This window comes from Anguilla rostrata, chromosome 5 (genome assembly GCF_018555375.3).
Source record: "Anguilla rostrata isolate EN2019 chromosome 5, ASM1855537v3, whole genome shotgun sequence".
In the NCBI taxonomy this organism is placed as follows: domain Eukaryota; kingdom Metazoa; phylum Chordata; class Actinopteri; order Anguilliformes; family Anguillidae; genus Anguilla; species Anguilla rostrata.
Window position 1 is genome coordinate 16304498 of NC_057937.1, and position 27824 is coordinate 16332321.

General features: G+C 37.6%; 1 protein-coding gene across 1 annotated transcript; it reads left to right on the top strand.

The window, feature by feature from the left end:
* The first annotated feature begins 1488 nt into the window (after positions 1-1488).
* On the top strand, positions 1489-27469 carry rxfp1 (relaxin family peptide receptor 1). The gene is made up of 18 exons (XM_064335372.1): positions 1489-1611; positions 4260-4409; positions 6881-6964; positions 10115-10220; positions 11790-11861; positions 13277-13348; positions 17522-17593; positions 17926-17997; positions 18271-18345; positions 18606-18677; positions 19034-19105; positions 19537-19608; positions 20257-20328; positions 21746-21817; positions 22333-22562; positions 23350-23760; positions 24234-24452; positions 25265-27469. Exons 1-18 carry the CDS (start codon positions 1554-1556, stop codon positions 25567-25569), a joined length of 2286 nt encoding a protein of 761 aa, XP_064191442.1. The 5' UTR covers positions 1489-1553; the 3' UTR covers positions 25570-27469.
* Positions 27470-27824: the final 355 nt, after the last annotated feature.

Consider the following 27824-nt stretch of genomic DNA (forward strand, 5'->3'; position numbering starts at 1 on the left):
ACATGAACAGCCCTCTTCAGGCCATGCCACAACATCTCAATTGAGAATGTCTGGACTCTGACTTGGGCACTCCAAAACATGAATTATCTTCTGTTTAAACCATCCAGTCATTGATTTAATCGTGTGTTTCGGATCCTTATCTTGTGGCATCACCCACCTTCTATAAAGCTTCAGGTGAGGGACTGCTACCCTGACATTCTCCTGTAAAATTTCTTGATACAATTTTGAATTGCCTCAATGATTGCAAGCTGTTCAGGTCCTGAGGCAGCAAAACAGCCCCAAACCATGATGCTTCCTCCACCATGTTTCACAGTTGGGATAAGGTTTTGGTTTTGATGAGTAGTGCCTTTTCCCTCCAAACATAGTGCCGTTGTGCATTTCTACAAAAAAAAGTCTCAGTCAAAAAACTTTTGTCTCAGCCATCAAATGAACATTGTCTCACAAGTGTTGTGGAATATCCAGGTGCAAACTTGAGACATGCAGCATTTTTTTTTTTTTTTTTTTGGAGAGCAGTGGTTTTCTTTGTGGTGTCCTCCCAGGAATACCATTCTTGTTTTGTGTTTTTATTACAGCGCACACATGAACAGAGACTAGCAGGTTCAATAGATTTCCGCAGAAATTTAAATTATCCCGAAGGGTTTGCAAACCTTTTCTTGCAACTGTAAATTGACTTTTGTGAATAAAGTTGACATCAGATATTCCCCAGGTGACTGGATGAAAACTACGTACACCCACACAGTGTGTTTAACCAGGACTATAAGAATCCACCATTCAAATTCGAATAAGAAAGGCTGTTAATTCAAAGTCCCTTGTGACTTAAAGATGACTTTCGAGGCACGCCCAGGAATTTGAACAAATTCATGTGCTGGGAACGTTTAACAAACCAATTTTCTAACATTTCCAGAATGTTCTGAGGGACAAAAATGGTTAGCTGGGATGCTCCAGCAGCAGTAGCAGCAGCAGTGTCTCTAGTAATCATGGACACATTGGCATTGTAAGGCTGGAATTGTTTTATTAGTCCCAGTTTAGGCTGTGTGAACTGTGGAGCTGACAGACCCCACAATTTCTCGACATCAACAACTCTTGTGCTAAAATAAATGATCAAAAACAAAAATACATATCATGAATGTTGTCCATTTTCACTGTAACGTGTGTATAATAATCGTCCCACCAGTGCCCTCAAATTAGTGATTACCTTTGCAGTACATATGCTGAAAGAAATCATAGTCCAGTAGACTACTTTATGGGGCAATTCAACTCCGTTTCCCTCAACTCACTGTTAACATGTCCTACCTTTCATTATTTATGAAATCACACGACATTCCAACGACTGAAAATTTTGAGTCACAGCTACTCGATGTTACAAGTCGTTTACACATTCTGTAGTTGCAGTTATTTGCTTGCCTCACCAGCGTGTTTGCTTCAACTAACTCAAGAGCTCTCCCTACTTATGAGCGCCGGATCCGCCTGCTGGATTATACACTCGCCAAGAAGTCGTTGCAAGTGAGAACGTATACAGACTCGCGGTATATTTCAAACAGTGTTAGTGTAACATGTCAGCTTTAATTGTAAGCTTCCTGATCACCAACAGTGTTTTATGCAGAGCGACAGGTAAGGCTCCTAATCAATGTCTTATATGAGAACGAGAACAAATCGATTGGTCACAGTATTATCATGCTTCAGCCTAAATACTTTAGTCGCACTTATTGGGAAAATAAACAAATCTGATATGCGCTAGAATAATAAACTATAATGATTCAATTTGCATATATTTAACAATAAATATGCTGTATTGCATTGACTGTGGGAACCTATGTTTTTAGAATGGCAAATATTCTTGTGGAATGAAGTTCATTATAAACGATAATTGACTGTATTCCACTGAGCAGCCAACAGACATTCAGGGGGGGAAAGAAGGTAGGTAGGTAGCTAGCAGCACCAGAACTAGAAAACTTTGCTTAGTCCATTTAGAAATAACGAACTGTGCAGCTGGACAGAACTCTTGAACTTGAAGAGCCTTGTTAGTACGAAATTAAAATATGCTACATAATTCGTTGTTGTTGCTGTGTTGGAAAATTGCGCTGCATAAAAGGACATCAATTACCTACAGGTGTGAAAACATTGAGACAAAGCGATGTTTACATTTGCTTAACTGAAACATGATAAACACATCTTTCTTTGTTGAATATCAGTTGTCAAATTTATCGGAACGTTAATGAAAATGTGTATCGAAGCATTCCAGTGCACCATGAGTTGTACATTTCCGTCAGAATTCAATGACCGGGTTTTCGACAAATATGAAATCGATCTGCACGTGATGTTCTCCACCAACATAGCGTCCGGCTTAATATTCATTAAACTAGGCATATATCTCATTTATTCAACAGTTATTTTGCACTGTTGATGCAATTAAGTCAGACATTTACATAGCTGATCAAGTTAGTGTTGTTAATTGGTTTGACTGAAGTCTTAAATTCGTGTTTTCCTAAGGGTATGAACGAATGCTTATGACAATATGACGTGCTGATGTTAGGTCAAATTCATTGCATTTACCATTTTCCTCGGAGATGTGTTTTAATAGCAAGCAAATGGTGCAATATTGCAACGTACTGTGTGTGTGCGCGCGCGCGCGCGTGTCTGTATGTGCATTCATTGCATTCGCTACTATTGATTTAAGAACCATTGCTGCTGCATAATTTATATATTTACAATGTGTGTACTGTTCAATTAGGCTGTATCATGCAATTGCATCATTAAAATGACCTTATAGATTAGCGTTTGAATTGTTCTGATTAGTTTATCGATTGATTCTCCGTACAAGTAAATGCAGGAAGAGGTGGACCGTGAAAATATTATACTCACTATGATGAAGATTCAACTAAATTATTATCATTATTTTAATTAAAAATCTACAGTGCCCTCAGAAGGTATTAACACCTTTGATAAAGATGACCCAAAAAGGCTGCCTAAATGAAATAATAGTACAAGTACTCAGCTGCATATTCTCAAAGATTGAATAACCCATTTTAATAGTGATAATAAGTGTAAGCAAGCCAAATACCACTTTTCTCAAATTGTATATGGATTTCTAAAAATGGATCAAATATTCTTACCACTGTGTCAGTACTTTGTACATCCTTTGAAAGGAGTGTTATTTAGTTGTCCATAGTGGTTTGTGAGTTTTATGAACATATTTTGAGGATCATTTTCCCATACTAGATTTTACAAGATCCTTCAGGTTTTTCAGTCTGTGCTTGTGGACTGCCCTGTTCAATTCAAACCACACATTTTTGGTTGTGTTTAAGTCTGGAGGCAGATAGCCCAGTATAGCAGATAGCAGTATATTTGTAGCTTGTGTGAAATTTAGTTTGAGGCAAGCTTTGGATCATTGTCTGCTGAACGCTCCATTTCCAGCCAGGTTTGAGCTTTCTGGAAAAGAGAACCACAATGGCATGGTACTTTCTTGAGTTTATGATTCCATTGACCTTATCAAGAACCTCAGGACCAGTAGATGCAAAACAATCCTGTAAAAGAAGTGGTCCCCCATTGTATTGCACTGTAGGTAAGACATTCTTTGTAACATTAGCATCCTTCTTCCATTGCAACAACAGTAGCATCCCTTTTCTGTTGAATACACACTGTTGGATGGTGTATTTGGCCAAAAAAAAAAACTCGATTTTGGTCTTGTTTGTAACATCCAGTTACAGTCAAGGTTTCAGTACAGTTTAGCAAATTTTGGACACTTGTTCTTGTTGATTGCCTTCAATTGAGCTTTTTTCTGGAATCCCTTCCAAAAACCTGGACGTTTGTAGGTTTGGAGACTTTGTATCACCAAGATACAAGATATGCCTAGATACAGTAAGACAGGAAGCCAAGGGAGGCTGAGCAGTTGTGTCAGTATTAAAATATAGAATTTTCCTATTTTAGGATAAAATATAGCTCCTTAACCCATCTGTATCGCTTATTTTATAGAGCCTTATTTGCTCATCATTTTCAAGAGTGTGAATACTTTGGTTGCTTTATTAACTGGACACTGGGATTCATAATAAGGTTTCCTTTTAGTTTTAGAAAGTGCAAGATCAAGGCTTCATATGAATTTAGCAAAATGTCCAGAGTTAAAATGAAATTCTTACAGTCTCTCAACATTAACTAACCCTGTGCATTCAGTTAAATCTAGTTTTACTGCCTATCTGTGAAAAGCTGATACTGTCATGCATAATGGAAATCTTTTCACATTGTTCCTCTTTTGTGTTTTACAGTTACTTTAACCTCATTCAGTGTCCCAGAGAAGAAGTCCAACTGTCCACTTGGCTATTTCCCGTGTGGAAACCTGACCAAATGCCTTCCGCAGCTCCTGCACTGTAACGGTGAGGATGACTGTGGTAACCAGGCAGATGAAGAAAACTGCGGTGAGTTCCTCCGGTTGTCTCCAAAAGGGTGCTCTGGATACAGTATATATGTGCATATGTGCATATGTATGAAATGTCTTGTAGTCTTTGTGTTTGCAGTGGGTACACGTTTACGAATATCAATCGCTAGCCCTGAAGAATACATTGTGAAGGCGCTAAGCCCAGAAAATAAAATTCAAATTTACATAGTCCCTGAAGCAAAGCTTGAGTGAAAACAGGCAGCACTCCTTTGTGTTAATCCAAAAAATGGAAAAAAATGTAATTTTCACAACATTTATTTTGCACCAAAGTGAACAGAGTATATTAAGGGTGCACATTTACTGTTATGTTGATTCCGCAGGCATAGAGTTTCTCTCCCTAAATTCCATTCATAAGATCAGTGTAATTGTACTCCTAGTCTTACTCTTTATGTGTCATCATAGCCTCTCAAGCAAGCTTCTCTATAGTTAATAAAGAAGGCATCTAGTGCTTGCCAGTACTGTCGTTGTTATGTGTTTGGCTGTGGATGATTATCTGAACGAAGACCCTAAAATCCATCCATTTCAGAGCATGGCAGTATTTATAACACAAGATATATTACATATTACATAAGATATTACGTAAGTTGTCCAGCTTTTGAGCGTACATTCAAGGCCTTTTTTTGAAACTGTTCTCTTCAGCATTCCTACTCTAGACCTGGATCACAGCCTTGCTCTGATGGTGACTGAAATGACAGCTCTCCACAGGAAAATGTTCAGTGTAAAATCAACTCTGATAGAGTTTTTTAAACACTAATAGAGTACGTGTCTGTAAGGCATTCAATGAACTGTTAGAGTTGATTTAACACACATTTTGCTATGTCATTTTGTGGTGTTATTGCATTGAATTATTTTGTTTCAACCTTGTCTAAAATGGAGGATGTACAGGATTTGAGGGTTTAAAATATGAAAAGTTGAATGAATTAAATGAAATATTGGCTCTAATCATCTGCAGAACACATATTTACATTTTATGCAAATTACAGAGTAGAACCAGACAGAGCTTCCAAATGAAACTATTTGGATTGCAGCTCATTTAAAATGAGAAACACATTTATAACAATATTACACCGTGATTTACAGTATTTAAAATGCCCTCATCTTTTAATATAAAGCTGTCCCTTCATTTTTTTAGAGTGTCTGAATGTGCTATCCTCTTGAAATTGACAACTGTGAGTCATTCAATTGCCATGAGAGCCATTAAGTAAATATTGGTAGCAGTACAAGATGGCAGCCTGAGATTGTTCCTCCATCGAAAAAAAATGAAACATATTGCTACCCTAACCAATGAAGTCAGTTCAGGATTATCCTTTTTTTTCTAAATTGTACTCTGGACCACACGAGTGGTTCAACCCATAGGAATTTACATGTCACTGTCATTTTAACCAATGGCAAAGCTGATTAAAAATAAAATATAAATTGCATTTAATAAAGGACAGGTGACAGTGACCCTGGGCCTGCAGTTTGTCATTAAAAGCTTGCTATTTATGGATGGGACACAGAAACTTAGTCATGTTAGCACCTGATTGAAAGCACTTTGCATTCAGTCAGGTGCTATTAGGGATCCTTTTTCAAAGTGGTGTGTTGTGCCAAGCCATTGCAAACAAATTGAAGGTAATTCTCAGATATAGAGGAAAGACCTCTATTTTCTGTTGTTGCTCCTGGTCATCTCTGCAATACAGTGTTGAAATTATGTCAAAATACATTGATAACTAAATAAATGTATGCATTTCGATATGCATTATTACTTTTATTTCTTAGTTTATGGCATGTTTTGTCATCCAAAATACATGGAACATATTTTTAAAGTATCTATTGATTATACTGTAAGCAAGTGCATGGATACTTTCTCAGGTATATTTCATGCAATATATGTTGTGTATGAATGGATTCCGTAGTATGCAAAAAATCATATATTGTATAAAATGTTGATATTTCTTATAAAATGTGCAACAGAAACTACATTTTGATTCTCTATTTTAATCTATTGGGCTAAAGATATGTATGCTAATTTTGTTGGCTCAGGGGTAGGCCACCAGTTTCACCTGATATTAATTAATTGTGAAATGAAAATATTGGATACTGAAATTTGATACTAGTGGCCAGTGGCAATGGTGGTTTTCTTTTCTACCACAAAATCAACTCAAGTGAGTGATTCATATCCCTGATCCAACAGAGATTCCACCCATTTCTGTCCCAGGTCTGAACAGGGTATGAATCAGTCACTGATTAGATGGGAGGAATGAACACTAGCAGTGCTACTGGCCTCGAAGGGCCATACTGTAGGTGCTGATTGCATTAAGATTGCTATACCTGTCATTTTCTTCCAAAAAGAAGGTAACATTTTAACAAGAACTGCTGATTGCATCAAGGTTGTTATTCAGCTCATTTTCTTTCAAAAAGGAAGTAATGTTATTACTCAAACTTTACAGTGTATCTTATTATGATTTATAGGAGATAACAATGGATGGCCTAATCTGTTTGACAAATATTTTGGAATCCTCAGTGATGACTTTGGAACCAAGTCCAAGAAATGCTGTAAGTATAAATGATGCTAGCTTTTTTTGTAGCATTCAACAATGTACGTATAAGTGAAAGGTTTTATTTCAAGATTTATTATTGCACAAATAATGCAGGGAAGGTATATTTAGTTTCTGAACTACCCATTTCAGATATCCACCTTGAAGGATGGGATGGGGGGGTTCATTAGGGTGCTTGTTTCACTTTTTTTAAATTTCTTCACTCTTCATCATAACCCTTGATTGAAAAAATAAAAATCAATTGAGAAATTACTACTGAGCTGATCACAGTATTGATAATATTTGTGTAAATCACATTCCTGTCCAAATAATTCAAGTACATTACATTTCCAATGAGCACTGTGAAGCAGATTTATATGGGCCAATGGGCTTTACAGTAGAGTTCATGGCCACAAATATGAGACAATTTTGTGTAAAAATGTGATTACAATTAAGAAGTTAATTTGGGGGATGCTAACTTTTGTATTTCTAAAAAAAAAATAATGAGGCGAAAAATGATGTTAAGAGTATAAGAGTAGATTTGTCTGAGTTCTATTTTCTGTTGGTCAGGTGATTAAAATCTTATTCCAGGTGTGATATATACAAGCCACTAATTGTAATGATTATGGTTAGTATACATACATATATATGAAATACAATGTGTAACAATTCTTATCTAGTGGATCCTACCTTCCTAGGTATCCAAACTAAATATTGTTAATTGAATTGATGTTTAAGTAGTTATCAGGATACTGTAATAGCTTCCATTATCAATATATCTTACTTGCATTTCAGGGGTAAATCTGCACTGTGATTTAGAGATACCATACCAGAAACAAAAGGATCTTCCTTCAAGTAAAAAATATGTAGCATTATTATTGCCATATCTGTCATAAATCTACACAAAAGCAGTCACATAATCGCATCACATAATAAAATTCATCAGTCACGTAATCAAATTCATAAGACTTCTATTTATTGGCTAGAGTGTACTGTTGTCTTCATCATATACGATGTTACACAGTATGCACAGGATGAAAGCAGATTATTTTATTTGGTGTTGTGGTATAAATTACTGTACTGGTACTGTTGATTTTGCCTTTGCTCTTCTTTTGTTCACCTTATTTAATTAGTCACATGTTGTAACAGCAGCAGTGGCAATGTGTTTGTTTTTGCACTGTGAATATCTTTGCCTCCTAGATTGGGAAATGATAGTCATGGACAGTCGTCTTGTACATTGTGGCAAACCAGCCTGCCACAGTCCACCGAAGTGGCTTTCCAAGGGGCCCTCCAGCACAGAGACACAGGGAGATGATGTTCAAACAGTCCACGTTTATTTACGAGGGTGGCAAGATGTTACAGCCAAAGAGTAGATGTTAACTCTGTCATGACCGAGAGGCTCTCCTTTGTGTGGGAGGGAATGGCAGATTTAACCTGTGTGCACCGATTGCCTCACTACGCACAGGTGCAGCCACCCCTGTTCCCGGGTCCAATTAGCCTGGCCAATTATCTAATTAACCAAGTCTAATTAGCTTGACCCAGGGCAGGTGTGGCTCCTTAAACCAGCCATCCCCACACCACATACATCTATCAGAATTTTCCCTTTCACAAATAGAACTTCATTTTTAAATTCTGGAAACTGCTAAACCTCAGAACACATTCATTCTGCTTATCAGACGAGAACTTTAATGGACTTTGCTTGCTGGTGGAGTTCCAATCACAGTGGCAGGCTATGAATTTGGCCAATTTTAAAACGATATGTTCTTCAGTGGAACATGCATATTCAAACCCATCCTATCACAGAGAAAGTTAGATATGCTGCCAATTTGTCCTGACAGTTAGAAGGACTGCTTTGTGATTCTGACAATCTATTTAGGGAGATGTCTTCAAAGAGACCGTTTCAACTAGCTTTCGATTGATGTCAGAAACGGATTTGAATGAAATAGAAATATGTGGGTGCAGGAATCAATCACAGGGGGTTAGTGGGAGGAATTCTATAGGAACAAAAGATATGAACCTTTCAAGGAAGTAAAATCTCCTTGAAAAACAATGTAGAGGTATACAGTATGGCCTGAATTTCCTGTACCTCTGAATTGCATTTATTTGTTAACATATATTAGCCAGAGGACTTGCAAGTGCTTTTCTGAAAGAAATGATATTGAGTTCTTCATCAAAGAACTGGCATTGCATTGACAATTGAATTCTAGAGGATTCTTGTTTTGATCAAGATTAATTGTGCTCATTCTATGTGTAACATGGGATATTGAAAAATACTGTCACCATCAAAAATGGAGAATCATCATCCAGTGTAGTATGTTTGTAAAGTGTGCTCAGAATATCCATTTGCAAATGTTTCCAAATGTTTTTATCAGTACAATTTACATCTATACTATTTTCACAAATAGATGTCTCTTGATTATTATTTTTTTCTTTTGTTTTTTATCAACCTGCTTGACATGCAGTTAGTTGCACAAATGCCAACTTTTAAGGTGTTACTGCATACTGATAAAAAATCTGACAGAAAGCTTTCAGTGTTACTCCAAAGTCATTTTAATTAACTGGCGTCTGATGCTTAAATCTAATCTACTGTTTTAGTCATCATCATTTTTATTAGATTATTCTAATCACAGAAGCGCTGAGAACAAATTGATTTAAAAATGTATTCAGTGAAGATCTTTTGTGTAAGAGATAAGCACTTGTGAAATTAATATATTTGAAAAGGAAAATATTAATAAAGTGGCCTTTGCTCATGAATATGTCTACTTGCGATCACTTTTCTTGGGTCAGAATCCTCCTAATATCTAAGTAAAACATTTAAGCAAGTAACCTTATGTAGACAACACTTTTCATTGATGTGTATGCTTGCTAAACTCAACATCCTGTGTAATTAAAGGCATAATATTAAACCTCAAAGAAGGAAGATCAAATTGTGTACGTACAGTTCAGCTCTATCACACAGGGCATTTTACATTTAAGACTGTATTTCCTTGGTTGCTACTCATGAAAGTCTAAGTACCAGAAAAGAAGTTAACCTTGCCATGAATCATTTATTTATTTATTTATTAAAAAGCAAAACTTCAGTGGGGTTAGATTGAATCCAGGCTGTCGCGCAAGTTTTTTTTTTTTTCGGAGAAAGCCTCCCGTGCTGTCCTGTACCCCTCTCCTCCAGTGCTGGGGGCCGTCCCTGACTCGTGCCTGTGCCGGGGCCTGGAGCTGGACTGCGATGGCGCTCTGCTCCGGAGCGTCCCGACGGTTTCCACGAACGTCACCATGATGTGAGTACTGGGGTGTGCCGCCCCCAGATGCAATCTCTCACCCGTCGGTTCTCAAAGTACACCTTCATGAGCCTGGTGTCCGGCTACACTGCTTTCCAGAATCTTCTCTCAGGAGCCAGTGTCTTTCGGGTCAGTTCTGTCAGGCTTCTCTTGCAGAAGTGGGATATACTGAACGCACACTGAAATTAAGTATATTGTTAAGATACTGCGATGCTTCACGATATATGAGAAAACATTCAGATTGCTTTCAGATATTTCAATACATTTTCTAAATACATGCTTGTGAAATATATATATATATATATATATATATATATATATATATATTTATGAAATATAAAGTAAATATTCAGGTCAATATTTTCTCCATAAATATGATGGGGTGTATTTTGTTTCTGTTGGCTTTGTTGCATAAGGTCTGAACTGATGGCATTGTGCAAGGGTTAGGATTTCTTTAGGCAATAAAACATGGTGTAGACATAATTCATTTTCCATTGCATTGTTCTGACACTATATACTGATTTCTGCAAGAAAGGGTAGATCATTATTTTTCATATTTGCTAAGATTAATAAACCATTTCTAAATCTGTTTGATGATAATTGTGTCAAACTGACAAAGTAATCAATGTGTTGGTGTCACCATTGCGTGATCTGACTGTATAATCCTGGCCTAATGAAACTCTCCGTACTATTGCAATGCTTGAGCCAGTTGTTAGTCACCCAGAGGACCTGCCTGCCACAGTCAACCCTGGCATGGTTCGGATTCGATACCAGACTGTGGTGCCCATCCATGCACAAGAACAGTGCCTTAACAGGATGAGCCATCCAGCACCCCTGGCTTAAACGTATTACTTTTTGGGGGCCCAGTATGTATCTTTCTGAGCTGTTGAGTAGCTAAACCTGTTATGGCACTGTTCTACTGTAGAAATGGGCTGGTAGGCAATTCTGACCATCCAGTGCTGATTGTGGCCAGCAGCCCCAGTGTGGAACAGAACCTGACATGGTTTTGGACTTGAGAAGCGAGGTATTTCAGTCAGCAGGAAGGCTGTGCCTCCTCGCACGCCTGAGACCAGGTCAATTGGGCGCCCACAGTCTGTCTGCATGAGCTACACGTTAAATATCCCCTATTTTTGTGGAAGCTTGAGAAGCAACAGCTTTATATGAATGTTTTCAAAGCAGATCCCATACAGGTCTGCACTCTCCCATATGGACTGAGGCTACTGCACTAACAAATCAAATGAGGCAGTTCAAACAGAGACAATAAGGCTATAACTATATGCCTCTTTTCCTTTAGTGTCATACACTTGTATTTAACAAGGAACCCAGTTGATGAGCTGCCACTGTCTGGAAGGTTTCCAAATGTGGTGTACATCCTTGAGAGCTGAACAACTTCAGCTGGATGACTTTCGAAACTGAATAACAGATTAAATAAACAGTCACCAATTTGGAGATAAAACGATAAACTGTAACTCTGAAATTTCCTGCAAAGCACTCCTAGAGTCATTATGATGGCACTGGGATTTGCATTCGGATTTGTTTCTTGCACCTAATCGCTTGTCACCATTCCAGGTCTCTGCAAAGAAACAGGCTGAGGAAACTCAATGCTGATATATTCTATAAGTACCAGAATCTTCAGAAACTGTAAGCCCTCTTAATCCTGTTGTTTATTATGTTTGAATTTTGATTAGTTCTGACATTTTGGGAGAGGACCCAGCAGTATCGCATGCTGGTTAGCAAAGTGAATTGTGTTGCCAGGTTACGGGTTTGAACCCAGTGCATCATAGCCTGTTATCCTTGTGCAATATACTTAACTACTGGCTATGCAGCTGTATAATATAATAGGCTTTCTATGCAGGTTACCTTAGACTGAGATGACTCAAAACAATGACATGGCAAATTAATGCAAGGTTTTGCAGAACTCTCTATGTTATTTAAATCCACAAAAATGAAAGCTTTTGTTCAAGCTCTTTCAGATTTTTTATCCTAATCTTTCAGAATACAGCCATAAGCTTCATATTGCCTACATGAAGATGTGTTCACTGCAAACAGGAAGTTTTGTGTTGCGTTATTCATGAATGATCTGCTGCTGATGAGGATGCTTTAAATATTTGCCTTGCCTACTTCTATAATTCAGCAGAGATAATTTTTCCCCTTTCATGACTGCATTTCACAGCGGGGGAGGATATCTTGAAATTTATTTATTTATTTATTTTTATTTCTTTCTCTTTTTTTGAGAAACTGTTTTGCAATAGTTATGGGAATTTTTTTTTCAGAATTTTCATTATTTAAATTTTCAGATTATTTTTTAACGTGTCACTTCCCTCTTTACCCTGGTTGGGAAAGAGTGAAAAAGGTTGTTTTGAAGAAAGGAGCAGCATCTGAAGACTCTGAAGTCGTGTCCTTCCTTCCGTCTTTTCTTCACCTGTCCTATAGAAGGGAGAACAGGGACAGGTGAAAGCAATGTGGTAGAAACTCTCCTTGTCAATCAGTAGCCTCATCAGATCAGTGCAATGATGTCGGAAGGACGGAAGGGAGAATGCTACTTCAGATAATTCTGAGGAAGCCAGGGACACTGAAGCATTTGCAGTCTGCAGGAGGTACTGGCTGGTACTACATTAGTTCTACAAAGGAGATATATTAGTGTACACATCCAGCCCAGGCTGTGTTCAGGTGCAGGATAAAAAGGTAAACTCGAAAAGGGAAAATATCTGCTGACCGAAATGAATTTACTGAGATAACGTAAGGCAACGTTTCGATCACAGACCTCATCAGGCATTCTCAACATTGTGTTGTTAACTCAGTAAATTCTTGGGCGCATCTAATTTTGGTGGGCAGATATTTTTTCCCTGTTGCGTTAGTTCCAGCCTTGGAAATTGCTTAAGCAGAGTCTCACAGTGCCATCTAGAGGCGACCGCAAGAAACAACCCTGCAGCATTTTTTATAAAAGCAATAAAAAGGTCATTTGTCCTGATACTTAACTTTGACACAACAGCTAAGCATGCAATAACGTATTTGTTTTTAAACTACAATTCACACAATATACTTTGTTTCTGTAGATATCTTCAGCACAATAGGATTCGAGTTGTGAACCCACATGCATTCAGGGGACTGTATAATTTAACAAGACTGTGAGTTCTACAGGGCTTCCCTTGTTAACATTCGCAATTGCTTTGCCCACAAATTTATATTCCTTTTTTTCCCCATTGTCAATTTTTTTTTTAAACATTAAGTACAACTGCCATTTGTCTATTTGTTCAAAGTTACAAGCTCATCTGGAGTGAACGTTGTATTACCATTAATGTGATAACCAGAAATCATCCACTAGTCAGTTATAGCGCTTGAGATCAGGCCAAATCCTCAGGGCTTTGTGAGAGCCCTTGGATCCTCTCTGATAATCTTACCTGAGATTTCCATCCATTTCCTATGCTCTCCCTGAGACATTTGAAATCCACACAGGGACTAGCACTTGAAGCTGTCGCGTGAATATGAATTTCTGTTTTCCGTGAGGTATTTCCATTTGGCCTTTGATGAGTCATAGTCTACGGGCTCCGTCACAGAACTGTTGATTACTGATGTTTGAGACCTTTCGTTCGGTGTTATATTTCATGATTAGAATGTTTTTTTTCCTCCAATATCGATCATATTTTTACGTAGAAAAAAATAGAAGCATATTTAATATAACTCAACAGGCATTCACACATATCTGTGTGCATGTGTATGTATATACACACTGGTCTGTGCAAAAATCAGCCTTTCTTTTTAGTTTCCAGTGAAAACAGTCATGAAGTGTAAGGTACTCGTTTTTCAGTGTCAGAAAATATTTAAGCAAACATATTTAACACAAACCCGCATAAAAACCTCTACATTATATGACCAAAATGATGTGGACACCCTTTGGTCTGGGGCTGCTTTCATGGTTTGTGCTAAGCCCCTTAGTTTCAGTGAAAGCAGATCTTAATGCTACAGCATAAAATCACATTCTAGAAAATGTTGTGCTTCGCCAACAGTTTGGGGAAGGCCCTTTCCTGTTTCAGCATGACAGTGCCCCCAGGCTCACAATGAGGTCCATACAGAATTGGTTTCCCTTTTTTTTTTTAGAATGATGGGGAAGAACTTGACTGGTCTGCAACCACATTCAACACCTTTGAGATCAGTTGGGAAGCCAACTGTGAGCCAAGCCTAATCGTCCAATCAGTGTCTGACCCAACTAATGCTCTTCTGGCTGAATGGGAGCAAATCCCTGCAGCAATCGACACAGCAATAAAAGCCTTCCCAGAAGAGTGGAGGTTGTTATAGCCGCAAAGGGTGGACCAATTCCATATTACTTGTGGTCATGTAGTGTATGTACAATATCAAATCTTTCAGTATTTTGCGTGTCCATCCTTTGCCTTTATTACAGCTTACATTATTTTTGGGAGACTTGCTTTGAGTTTTTTTTTTTTTTAATCTGCAAGGATATTTTTCCATGCTTATTGTACAGATTTTTAGATTGTTAAAGATCACTTTCAGAAGTGGCTCTGCTTCTCTCAGTCCAAGTAATCCCGAAAACATTCAATGATGTTGAGGTCTGGACTCTGGGGTGGCCATTCCATTGAACACCAGCAGCTTGATTTTCTCAGCAGTGTGCTTGGGGGTCATTATCTTGCCAAAGAATGAATTTGCTCCCAATCAGGCTTTGTTCAGAGGCTTTTGCATGATGTGCTAAGATTTTTTTGTATTGTATCAGCATTTATTATGCCTTCAATAAAACCAAATCATCAACTCCAGATGTTGTTATACAACCCCAAACTTGCACTGATCTACCACCAGACATGATTCTCAGAGTTTTTCATTGCTTCAATGGCATACATACTGCCTTCTCATAGTTCTGAAAAATCACAAATTTAGACTTAACGGTCAATAAAACCTTACTCCACATCTAAGCTGTCCAGTTTCGGCGTACTAGTGCAAATTTTATTCTCTTTATTCTCAGTAGTGGCTTTTTGATAGCTACAAATCCTTTCAAACCCGTAACATTGAGTTATCTTCACACAGTGGAAGGATTGAGAGAAATACCTGTGGATTTCTTTAGATCTGTAGCGAGATATATTTTTCCTTAGATCTCTCAAAGATAAAATCTTTAAGTGCTAAACTTTTGGTGGTCTACCAGTTCTTGCATGGTTGGTAGGAGTTCCATTTTCTCTGTGTCTTGCAATAATCTTTTGAACTTCAGTTTTGGAAGTTTCACTTATTTTTCCTTTAATTTTCACCTTCCTTATGCAGTTGAATTATCTTATATCTAATCCCATCAGAAATACTGTATTTCCTTTAGCTATTTTACATATACTTGACAAAGAAATCTGCAAGGCAGCTAAGGTGTGTTTGGGTACCCTGCTTGAATGTTCAAGTCACTTTTGAAGGCAAGGGGCTCTAGCATAACATCATTGACTCTTTTGTAAATAACTCTTGTTGGGGGACATAACTGTTACTTGTTTGTTGATTGGATGCAGAAAAGAAAGAGAGGAAAAATACCGATAGATGTGATACTATATGTAGTGGTGGAGGATTTTCTGTAATTCTCTGTAAAAACAAAAATGCTTTCTGCATTATTGTTTGACACTGAAAAAGAAACGATTTGCACTTAATGGCTGTTTTCAGTGGAAAGTAAATCAGTGAAAGGGTGGTCTCAGACTTTGGCAGAGTACTGTATATACAGTCAGGTCCATAAATATTTGGACATTGACAAAGTTATTGTTATTTTAGCTGTCTACCGCAGCATATTGGAGTTGAAATGAAATAAGGAATATGAGCTCAAAGTGCAGACCTTCAGCTTTAATTTGAAGGTATTTACATCCAAATCGGGTGAACGGTGTAGGAATTACAGCACTTATTATATGTGGACCTCGACTTTCATGGGGCCTATAGTAAAAAACAAAGGTTTCAAATGCCTTAGTTGTTCCAAACAACTATTTGACACAAAACCTTAAATTTAAAGCTGAGAAAGTCGAAACCATTAAATCACATCTTGATTGTTTCCATTTCAAATTCCATTGGTGACTATAAGCCAATTTAATTTATGATTATGTTAATTTGTCCAAGTACTTTTGAGCCCCTAAAATGGGGGGGGGGGGGGGGGGGCTATGTATAAAAATGGTTGTAATTCCTACATTGTTCATACAATATTTTTGACAAAACCCTTAAATTAAAGCTGAAAGTTACATTTAAATCACATCCTGATTGTGTCATTTCAAATCCATTGTGGTGGTGTACAGAGCCAAAAGGATGTAAATTGTGTCACTTTCCAAATACTTATGGACCTGACTGCATGACCTTGTTTATGCTGAAAGCATATGCATCTTTCATCTGAAATATATTTTGACCCTGATTGATGAATACATTTAAAAGCGTACTGTGTGCTCTTTTGGCCTGTCAAGTCTTGTTACAGAAAGCGAGAGGTTGCCTCTTCCCCATAACTTCCCGATTGCACTTCAAAGTGCGGTATATTTTGCTGTCAGTTCGGCAGGGTTGGCAGTACAGTGTCTGAAGGCATTCCACCACCAAACTGGCCTCACGTCAGCAGACTGTAAAATATTAAATTTGCAGATTCTTCCCAAAACCCTGCGAGAAGCATACATTTCACTTTATGTTGGTGCAATGCATATGGCATGGCAAGTGTATGATGGAAAATTCTGTCAGGAAAAGCTGCTGCATACTTTCTGCGAGTCAATCCAATGGAAGTGCTTCTCTTCTCAGTCTAAGCCAGCTCTTTAGTGATATAATGCTGCAGTCCACTTGAACACTGAAAGGATGATTCCTGCATTGCAGTTTGATGTACTGCATGTTGTTATTGAATGCTTGTGACCGACCATCCACTTAAAGTCCAAGAGTTTCACATGGAGCCATACTTTTCAGAGTAGATGTCTGATAATGAGTATACTCATTGCTGTAATGAATTCATTTCAATTCATTTTCTGTCTTTTGCTGTCCTTTGTTTCACTTGTTTATCTTATTTTTTATTGTTTTATGTTGCCTCTTTAGCATTGGTTATTTTGCTGTGACTTATTGTGTGTTTATTTGTACATTCCAATGTTTTTGTATTGTGTCTGCTGTTCTGTGTACAGTGTTGTTTAAATAAATTATTATATTCTTGAATAAATAGTTGTTTGTGTAAATAATAGCTTAAACTGTCAGCCTTTCATAGAAGGCCACTACAGCAGCAACAGAATTCTTTGAGGAACAAATTTTCAGAATATGGAAGTCCTGACAACAGCTGTGTGTTTTTAGTATTTGATAAATCAATGTTGGTTGTGTTTTATTTACAGATATTTGAGCTACAATAAAATATCCATTTTAAAGCCTGGGGTGTTTCAAGATCTTTATAAACTTGAATGGTTGTAAGTTTTCCCTTCAGTATTCAACTTTCTGTTTTAAAAATTACCCATAATGCCATTATGAATTAATATCCTTGTTGATGTAATCACTATTACCTGTGCATAGCAACATGCTCTATATAAATTTCAACTCTGACAGAGTAATTTTAGAATATTTATTTAAAACAGAGAATCTTTGAGTTTGATTCAGTTAATGTGAGTTTATTAATGATGCCCTGCTTTAAAACACTACATTGTTGTTTGTTATATACGTATGAAAAAAATGACTTTGCTCTGTTCATTCAAACAATGCCTTTTTAAAATAATTTCCCTCATCATTTTTTCATTGATCACAGGATCCTGGAAAATAACAAAATCAACCAGATTTCCTCTCTGACGTTCTCTGGGTTACGCTCACTGGTCCTTTTGTAAGTGTTCTGTTTCAGCCTTCACGTGTTCTACATTGTTCCACAGGCTTACAGATGTATAACTCCTTACCATTTATACTCTTTTGTATTATGGTTGAACTGGTTAAATATCATTGACGGCTATATTTCTTCACTGTTGTTTGAAGATTGAGAGAAAAATTGAAAGAATTACTTTTATTTAAGTGTACATTTTTATATTTTTACAGATACAGAAAACAAGAAAACGCACTTGACACACAGTGAATTACATAACTGGCTTTGTTTTATGCTTAGGGTCCTCCTGAATAATGCTCTCAGTCAGCTGCATGACAAGACTATCTGTCTGGAGATGCCTAAACTGAACTGGCTGTGAGTCCAGCCGTCTATTCACAATGTCACACACACACACACATAAGTGTACATATACACACACACACACACACATACACACACACGCACATGCAGACTGGACTGATGAGTGAATTGTTCTATATAGTACAATATACAATAAAAATTGTTTTCAATATTAATAATGTGACCTTTCAGGATAAAAAGACATTGACTGTGTTTCTGGGAGCAAGATAACAGACTGTCAGTAATAATCTTTCTCATCTGTTCTGATCTTTCAGTGATATGGAAGGCAATCAGATTGAGACGGTTGGGAATGTGACTTTCTCCTCTTGCAAAATGCTGACAGTGCTGTAAGCTTGTTGTTGCCTGAAAGATTTACATTTTTCTCAGTGCATCTCTTAAGTTCTTCCACAGAACAACAGCTCCAACTAGCATTATTAAAAAAACACTACGGAAAAAGACAACGAGTCAAATTTCTGCTAGCAAGGGACACAGAGACCAATTGCTCTGCTCAATTTCTCTGCTCAGGCTTCACATGAATATTGGCTTTTTGATAGGAAAGGGGAAAAAATGCCTTTAACTGTTCCTGTGTTCTTGTACATTTGTGTAGTAGTAAGGCAGTTTGAAGGAATAATAATATCCTGGATTAGACGTTTTTGCTCTGATAACTGTAACTGCTGCTCATTTTGCTTCCCATCCCCATTAGGGTTCTACAGCGAAACCGAATCAGTCGCTTACATGAAAATGCTTTCTCACCGCTACAGAAACTTGGGGAGCTGTAAGTTCTCACTCAGCCCGGAAACTTTGTTGTGTTTTTTTTAACCCATTTCACTTGCAGAAGGTTCTCCATCATTTTCCAAATGATGCAAGGTATTACTGAAAGCACCAGAAACACATAAATTTAATGTGTCCTCTATAATTGTTTGTTTGAAACCTACTCCCAACTCCATCTATCATTTAAACATCTAATAGGTTTGTAGAGGTGGAAAAAACATTGTTTCAGTTTATTTAAGTCTGTGGCAAGTTTAAACACATAGACTAAAGCGTTAAAAAATAGACTAAATTGATTTAAGAAGATGTATTCATTGATAAATGTTGTGAATGTTGATTAATGACAGTCGTAACAGAACACAGTTTTTTATTCTATTAGAATGCTTTTGAGGTTACACTCTTATAATGTCTTGTATTTATTTCCCTGTTTTTTCACAGAGATTTGTCAAGTAACCAGATCAAAACAATTCCCCCAAATCTGTTTGTTGATCTTGGTGAACTCCTACAGCTGTAAGTGTGTTATATTGTGTATTCACAGAATATGTCGAAAAATATATAATTTGTAGTATATCATACACAGAGCTTGCTATTTTTTGCATTTTTATACTATTCTGGTTTACCATGTGACCATGTAAATGTATATCTATGTTATACATATTGACATACTGACTACAATAGACTACAGGACGTTTGAGGGGGAAAAGGGAGCACAACAGAGGGAACTATATGTAATTATGCCAATTTGCATATGACATGGCATTCCTGTTCCCTGTGCATTTTGAATCCACGCAACACAACTTTGGAAGGCTACAATGTTTTGTAAAGTTCAGACATTTTTAATAGGAAATTATTACTATTTTAAGCTGAAAGGAGCAAATTTAAAATATGTTGGTATCGATAAACACAAGAGCTGACAGACATACATAGAACCTGACAAAATAATAATAGTGCCCAGCAGAGCAGAATTCAGTCAGATGAATTTAACCAGATGTAACAGAGGGGGTGAACTGCGTATCTGTCATTTTGATGGAGACACACTGTGAGCAGATATTATTAATGAAAAACTTTATTTATTTATTTTTTTTGTGAAGCAGAATACATTTTGGTTTTCTTGAAACTGTTTATAAAACCAATTCTGACACTGCTCTTTCTTCATAGGAATATTTCCTATAACCCCATTCTTGAATTGCAAATGGACCACTTTGATAACCTGCATAAATTAAAATCATTGTAAGTAGCTTTTTTTTGCTGTTTGGTTGACAGAGAAGGTGCTTCTTTATCTGTCAATCACTGTGGAGAAGACACATTGTTGAATTCAATATTCATCTCTATATATAGTCAGAGGATTTTTATCCTGAAGTGTAAACTGTTCTCTAAACCCATAACTAAATATATTATAATAGAGAAATCTTGCAAACTTGTGTCTTTTGTAAGACTAAGATGATTATATAGACATTAACCCTTGAGTTCTGTTTACTTATTAACACCTGTGAAACTGTTCGCCTGGGTCAAATATACCTGGGACATTATTGGGATTTTGAAGTAATACAGAAATAAAATTTATACAGAAACACTCAATTTATATCACTTTTGTCTCAAATCAAAACACTGTAAACAATATATATGGGTTGCCATTTACCTCTGCTAGATCATGTCTAACAATGAACGTTTCATTCATTTTTTGTGAAGATGTGATTTATATTTTTAAAATTCTCTATAATGAAGGTATGGGTGGCATAAATCATGTCTATCTGTGAAAATATAAATGAAACAAGCTGTTCATACAGTAGATTACAAATATTTATTGTTTTGAACTGACATTTTTCAATATTTTTCATATTTATCTTGTATTCAAAGAAACCATATAGACAAAAAGACATAAAGATGATGAACAACAACAAAAAACACAAAACAAGAACCAAATTTACACTTGTCTTCTATTAAAAGTTTACAAAGGGCCAGTATGATCCAAACCAAACACCAAGGTTGAAATTTCCCTGGTTCTGTCCAGATAACCTGCCACTAATAGCACTTTGTGAAGTGTTCTCCAGGGAAATGGACTCTCTTGAGAGAGTGCATTTAAGTGCTGTGGCACACGGTACTTTCTCCTAAAAACCTTCTCAGCTTCCATTAACCAAAAATGATTTAGTAATAGACCCACAGCATCTGAAAATGTCTGCCGTATGGATAAAAACTGGGTAGAAATTGTGCCTCATTTCGTGAACGCATTGGTGTCCACATAGAAATGCATTTTGTGTGCAAACATAGCATCACTCATTACACTGCGCTGCATATGTCTTCTGACTGCAGATTGCGAGCCAATTGAAACTAATGGCGGTCACATTAGATTTTCTGTCGGTGCTAAAAGGGACATTGAACACTGAGGACTGAAACCTAGTGACATGTCCAGTGTTTATTCAACTTTAACAGAGTACATTTTGTACCAATAGGTACCTTATGTACAATGTAAGAGTTGATTTTTAACACTGAACATTTTACTGTGTGTGATACAGCAAAAGGAAATGATCGGTAATTCAATTTTATTGGATAGTTGATTAAACAGATCGCATTCAAACCCTGTGAATAGAGGTTTACTTCACTTTACTTCAGGCTTTAATGAAAGCTTGTGAAATTATCTGTTTTTTAGAAGCATAGAGGGCATAGAGATTAGCAACATACAGAGACGAATGTTTGAACCTCTGAAGGACCTAACACACATGTGAGTACTGCATGTGCTTTCTCACTTAAACTGCAGAGGCGTGCGGTCAGGATGGGCAAGCTAGGCTTGGGCCACTGCTGCCGCCACTGTGTCAGCTGACTTCAGCGCACAGAAACTATTGGGCGCATGTACCGGTGAAATAAATGGGAAAGGATCATGGAAAGTAACAGAAATGCCTTTTAAGTAGATGTCCTACACAGTGCCTTTGCTTTGACATACTTCCTCATGTGTTACTGGTTGATATGACCAAAAACAAAAATTGTTTATTGTTGCAACAATAAAGGATAATTAACAATCACGCACAATTTATTAATTGTAATGTTTCACAAGGCAGTTGATGCCTACCTTGCTCACACATTCTGGCAGCACCCTGTGGCTCATCCAGACCAAGAGTGAATTTTGTTGCTATAGAATATATTTATGATGTAATTTCCTGTCGGTGCTATGCAGTAAATTCTTGGAACATGTGAAAGAACTAATGGTTTCTTCTTTGCTCCACTTTGGTTTCTTAAAAGATATTTTAAGAAGTTCCAGTACTGCGGCTACGCCCCGCACGTGCGCAGCTGCAAGCCAAACACGGACGGGATCTCCTCCTTTGAGAATCTGCTGGCCAACATCGTACTCCGGGTCTTTGTCTGGGTAGTCTCGGCCACCACGTGCTTTGGGAACATCTTCGTTATTTGCATGCGATCTTACATCAGATCTGAAAACAAGCTGCACGCCATGTGCATCATATCTCTCTGTTGTAAGTGACATGTTTCAATTTTCATACCGTAGCATCAGTATGTATGCATGTGTGCAGTATATATACAGCAATTATGTTTTATTATTAAACAATATAGTGAATTTTTATATATAATTATGAGGGTTTCCACATATTTTTCAAGGTCATTTCCATGATTTTATTTATTTTATTAGTTAAAAATGAACTTTAAAACCATGAATTTTGGTTAAATTTCAATAACAAATGCAATTTTTACTACCACAGCAGTCAAATTTCCATGAAATTGGATTACTTTGAAGATGAAATTGAAATAATTTTTAGGTTAGGGAAATGTTCCATGGCTTATCAGAAATTTAAAGACCCTGAAAATAAATGTACATGTGTCCTAGAGCCACCTCAAAACTATAAGAGAAATACCACTGGATTATATTCATGTGTTTTTATAGGACACCAAACTGGGATGAATGGTGAACCTAGATAGGCTGAATGATCTGCCCTCTTTATCAAATATCATTATGTTCTTAATAGTGTGGTACTCAAATCACATGTATTTGAAATATGCATTTCTATGAATTTCACATGTAATATGGCTTGCTTGCTTCCTTTTTGGTATGGTTTGTAAGTCTATGCATCTTCACAGCAATCCACGCCTCCACCACTGTGTTCATTGTGACTTAGCTATTTTTGGGAGGCATTCTATAACAATGCAACAGCTTACTTTTTCCTCTCCGTGGTATTATGAACATTCTTACGAATCCTACTCAAATTTCCCCACCTTCCCCCCCCCCCACCCCCTACCCCGCCCCAGGTGCAGACGGTCTAATGGGCGTGTACCTGTTTGTGATCGGCGCCTTTGACCTGAAGTTCCGAGGCGAGTACAACCGGCACGCCCAGTCGTGGATGGACAGCGTCCAGTGCCAGGTGGTGGGCTCCCTGGCCATGCTGTCCACGGAGGTGTCCGTGCTGCTGCTCACCTACCTGACCCTGGAGAAGTACGTGTGCATCGTCTACCCCTTCCAGTACCTCACCCCGGGCCGCTGCCGCACGGTCAGCGTGCTGGTGTCCATATGGGTCCTGGGCTTCGTCATCGCCTTCCTCCCGCTCGTCGGGAAGGGCTTCTTCCGGAATTTCTACGGCACCAACGGAGTGTGTTTCCCGCTGCACGCCGAGCAGCCTGAGACTGTGGGGGCGCAGGTGTACTCGATTGTCATATTCCTGGGTGAGTGTGACACATCGCAGGGTCATTCAAAAATAAGTAATTTTACAATTATTATTATTATTATTATTATTATTATTACCATCAGTTAGAGTAGTATTAGCATTATTATTATTACTGTCAGTCTACTACTATTTTCGATTATTACCAGATTATTTGAAACTTATTTTGTCACCGTTCATGCTTTCTGCACACAGCATGGTATTGATGTGCTGTGGCCGTTGCTAAATTTCCTGATGTTTTCAAGCGGTGCATTAGCTTTTGTCCAGCAGAGGGTGCTAGTGTACATACATAAGGGTGTGCGCTGTGTAGAACTGGGGTAGGGAACCCAAATGGGACCGTGAGCCAGTATTGTAGCCCACTGAAATATACCATATGTTCACACGTCGTTTTTGGGCCTTCAGTTTGTAACCTTAATTTCATGCGTCCTTTGAGTTATATGTGCCTGCATGTGTGTTTATCATTGTCTTCCACAGGCTTGAATCTGGTGGCCTTTCTTATTATAGTGTTCTCATACGGAAGCATGTTTTACAACATCCAGAAGACAGGCACAAGAGCGACAGAGTACAGCAATCACATCAAAAAGGAGGTGACCATCGCGAAGCGTTTCTTCTCCATCGTGATCACAGATTCGCTCTGCTGGATACCCATTTTTGTGCTAAAGATTTTATCTTTGATGCAGGTGGAAATTCCAGGTGAGTCATTTTGAGTTTTGTTGTCAAATCACCAGGAATAAATAGATCTCATTTTCATTATCTGAGCCACATGTTTCAAAAATAGAACTGAACAAAAAAAAAGCACTTTGGTTTTCTTCTTAGTTGCCATAATTTGTTGAATGTACAATATATGCTATGTACAGAATGTACATAATTTCAGTCGGCTGAAAAGTTACATTATTCAAGACCTTCTCTATGTTGTCCAGAGATACAACAGGTTATTTATTTGGATATGAAGATAAAGTATTTGTAAAAGCTGAATAACAGCTTTTACTGCATTCCAATCCACCAAAATAAGTAGTGTAGCACCATGTTGTTTGTGACATATGCCCATGGTCTACAGTGAAGATTTCAATGGGTGATGAGAGTATGGAAGATATAATTATATTGTGTCTCCTTATTTTTGTCTATTTGGCATTTGTTTGTTTTCAGTTTCATCCTCTGTGGCATGCCAGTGTCTGTCTCACTCCATGATTATAGAAATTCTATCCGGAGATTACTGAGGAACTGCAAACTGAAAAACAGTTGACAACTTGGTTCTTATAAAAGAGACCAATCTATAACGCCAATTTTAAACATAATGCAACATCCTAGTTGACCTGAAACCAAAAAAAAAAAAAAAACTTACATATTTACATATTTAAATGATGCCAAGAAATAAGGAGATTGGAGAATGCGGTTCTAGTTAAAATTTTTCTGGGAGACACGAGAACGATCAGTTGTACATCATCCACCACATCAAACAGGGCTGAGAGACGCATAAATGTATCTGGCCGTCTGTTGTTCCGCAGGCACAATCAGTTCTTGGGTGGTGATTTTCATCCTTCCAATCAACAGCGCGCTCAACCCAATCCTGTACACGCTCACAACGCGTCCGTTCAAGGAGACCCTCCTCCAGGTGTGGATCAACTACAGGCAAAGGAGGCCTCTCTCCCGCGCCCATCCCGCCTACACGCCCTCCTTCACCTGGCTGGAGATGTGGCCCGTCCAGGACGCCGCCCCGCCGCTGTCCTCGCCCGAGTACCTGGCCCACCCTTCCGAAATGTCCTCGGGACGGTGCGAGCTGCTGCCCGCCAAGAGCCGGAGTGCAGTATGAGCCCGTCTGACTGGCTAGGCCTTTTCCCACCCAGAACCACCCAACCCAATACTCTCCCCTCAATGGTCCTTTCTTCTGAATGGGTGCTATTCTTTGCTGGTTGGGCCTGAATGGTAGCTGCCCCTGTCTCATTTAACTTGTCTGCCTCAGAAATATGTGCAACATGGAATGATAGTTTGACAGATTGGTATTAGAAATGCAGACTGCAGTACAAATGAATGAGGAATAACAACAACATTCAACATCTAGAAAACTAGCTAAGGAAGAAGAATAAAATCTATTGGACGATTTATCCATCTTCTGAAAACTGGGGCTTTTTCTATGGAGCAACACAGCATGTATTCATTTTTTTTCAGCACGTGGACCAATATTGTGGGCTCATTCAAAAGGATTCACATCAGTCAAAGACCTGGTTCATCTCAAGAATATCCTTATGAGCCATATGTTATGACTCGCCATGATTATCTACTTTCAGTCAAATTGGACAGCAGGCAGCTAAACACGCATTGATTTTTATGTTTTGACAGTGTTGTATGCTATTCACCATCAATAACTTTGAATATGAAATGTTGTAAAAAAACTGTTATGTATATACAGTAGAATTGAAATTCTATAATGCAAACAGCCCTCATTATGAGAGTTAACTGTTATTCAGAAACTCAGAGAACAACTGATGTTGTATATATTTCCATATAATGTGTAGTGTATGCAGTGGAAGTACTGGTTCCTGTTGAGTGACATCAAGTGTCCAAATAGCACCTCATTACACAGGTTATATAATCCATCTTTGATTTCACTATAAGTTTTTTTTTTTACAACTTTTTTACAACTCTGGTTACCCAAATTTTATTTTAAAATACCAATACCTTTACACCAAGGCTGGCCATTCAACATATTAACCAATGCATGAATGGTTCGTTTCGACCATGTCAAATGTTCAGTTGTCTAGTTCAATCTATGATGAGTTATGACAATATAAAGGAACTCGCCTACGATTACTTCTCAATGGAAAGAAACATCTTTCCCCACCATTTGCAGTATTCAGTAGGGAGAGGAGGCCTCACGCAATTCAACAGAAATTAGACTGCACTGACCTGATCTGTTGTAAACTGCCTCAAAACTATATGTATTTAATCTGAGTATATGAAAGGGTCCTAGAACATGAATGTTTTGAATAATTATATGTCTGAACAACAGCGTAAGAGCAATGAAATGATAATGTGAATGGATGCAGCCTTGATGAAAAAAATTCAATATTATTTGTGCTGCTAATTCTATTATAAAGACATAGGGCGGAGCCTCTGAAAGCCTATGTTATGATTGCATTGGTGTAACTACTTTCCAGTGTTGTACTAACTGTATGGATTTCATTATTATTTATGCTAAACCTTTTTCTGGCATGTGAAATTGTGTAATTTAAAATACAATTTAAAATTCTGTCCCAAATGAATAAAATTATACTTTACAAGCACCTGCTCTATAGTTAGTCCCTTACTGCCTGGGTTTTTAAAGCAGGGGTCCTCAAACCGCTAGCAGTCCTTCAAGGCACTGTAGTGGGTCCTTGGCCAGACGTGATATGCAATGACAATATATAGATTTGGGAAAGTATTTGTAAATATAAACCCCTTTAAAAATAAAAAGGAATATGACCCTTTTTATCTTATGGTGGTGGTCCCCTGGATGTCTTTGGGCCTAGGTCCCTGCATCAGAAAAAGTTGAGAACTCCTGCTTTACAGAAATCAACTGAAGAAGCATGTAGAAGCAAAGACAGTATGTTTTGCATCTCACTCTGAAATCACAAAAGACAGACAACCCCTGACTTGTATTATATTGTACTTCTGGAGTTTATTGTCCTTTACTTCATTTAAGTTATGTCACCAGTAGATGGTGCTGAGGTCACATAATTAGTCTGATATTGTCTGTGAACAGGTCATATATTTTGTTGTTAAAAGTTATGCAGTCAGGTGAAAGTGAACAGGTCGTATATTTATTTTTTTAAAGTTATGCATTATCAGGTGAAAGTGAATAGGTCACATATTTCTTTTTTAAATGTTAAGGACAGCCAGGTGAAACTCAGTAAAATAACTGGTTCCAGAACAAGAAAGAAAACGAGTCAATTCAACTGATGCTACAGGCACTGCTTTTGATTTCTGTATTTTATGAAGTATGACTGCAATTTCTAATTACATATTGCCCATTTGATTATCCTCTTGAACCTGCAGTTATTTACCACTATAAAAGTGACCAGTAATTTA

Bases quoted from the DNA above. Each gene is read 5' to 3' on its own strand.
- rxfp1 (XM_064335372.1), top strand. From the start codon at position 1,554: ATGTCAGCTTTAATTGTAAGCTTCCTGATCACCAACAGTGTTTTATGC. The intron at 19,106-19,536 runs GTAAGTTCTCAC...GTTTTTTCACAG, and splicing joins CTACAGAAACTTGGGGAGCT to AGATTTGTCAAGTAACCAGA. The intron at 24,453-25,264 runs GTGAGTCATTTT...GTTGTTCCGCAG, and splicing joins GATGCAGGTGGAAATTCCAG to GCACAATCAGTTCTTGGGTG.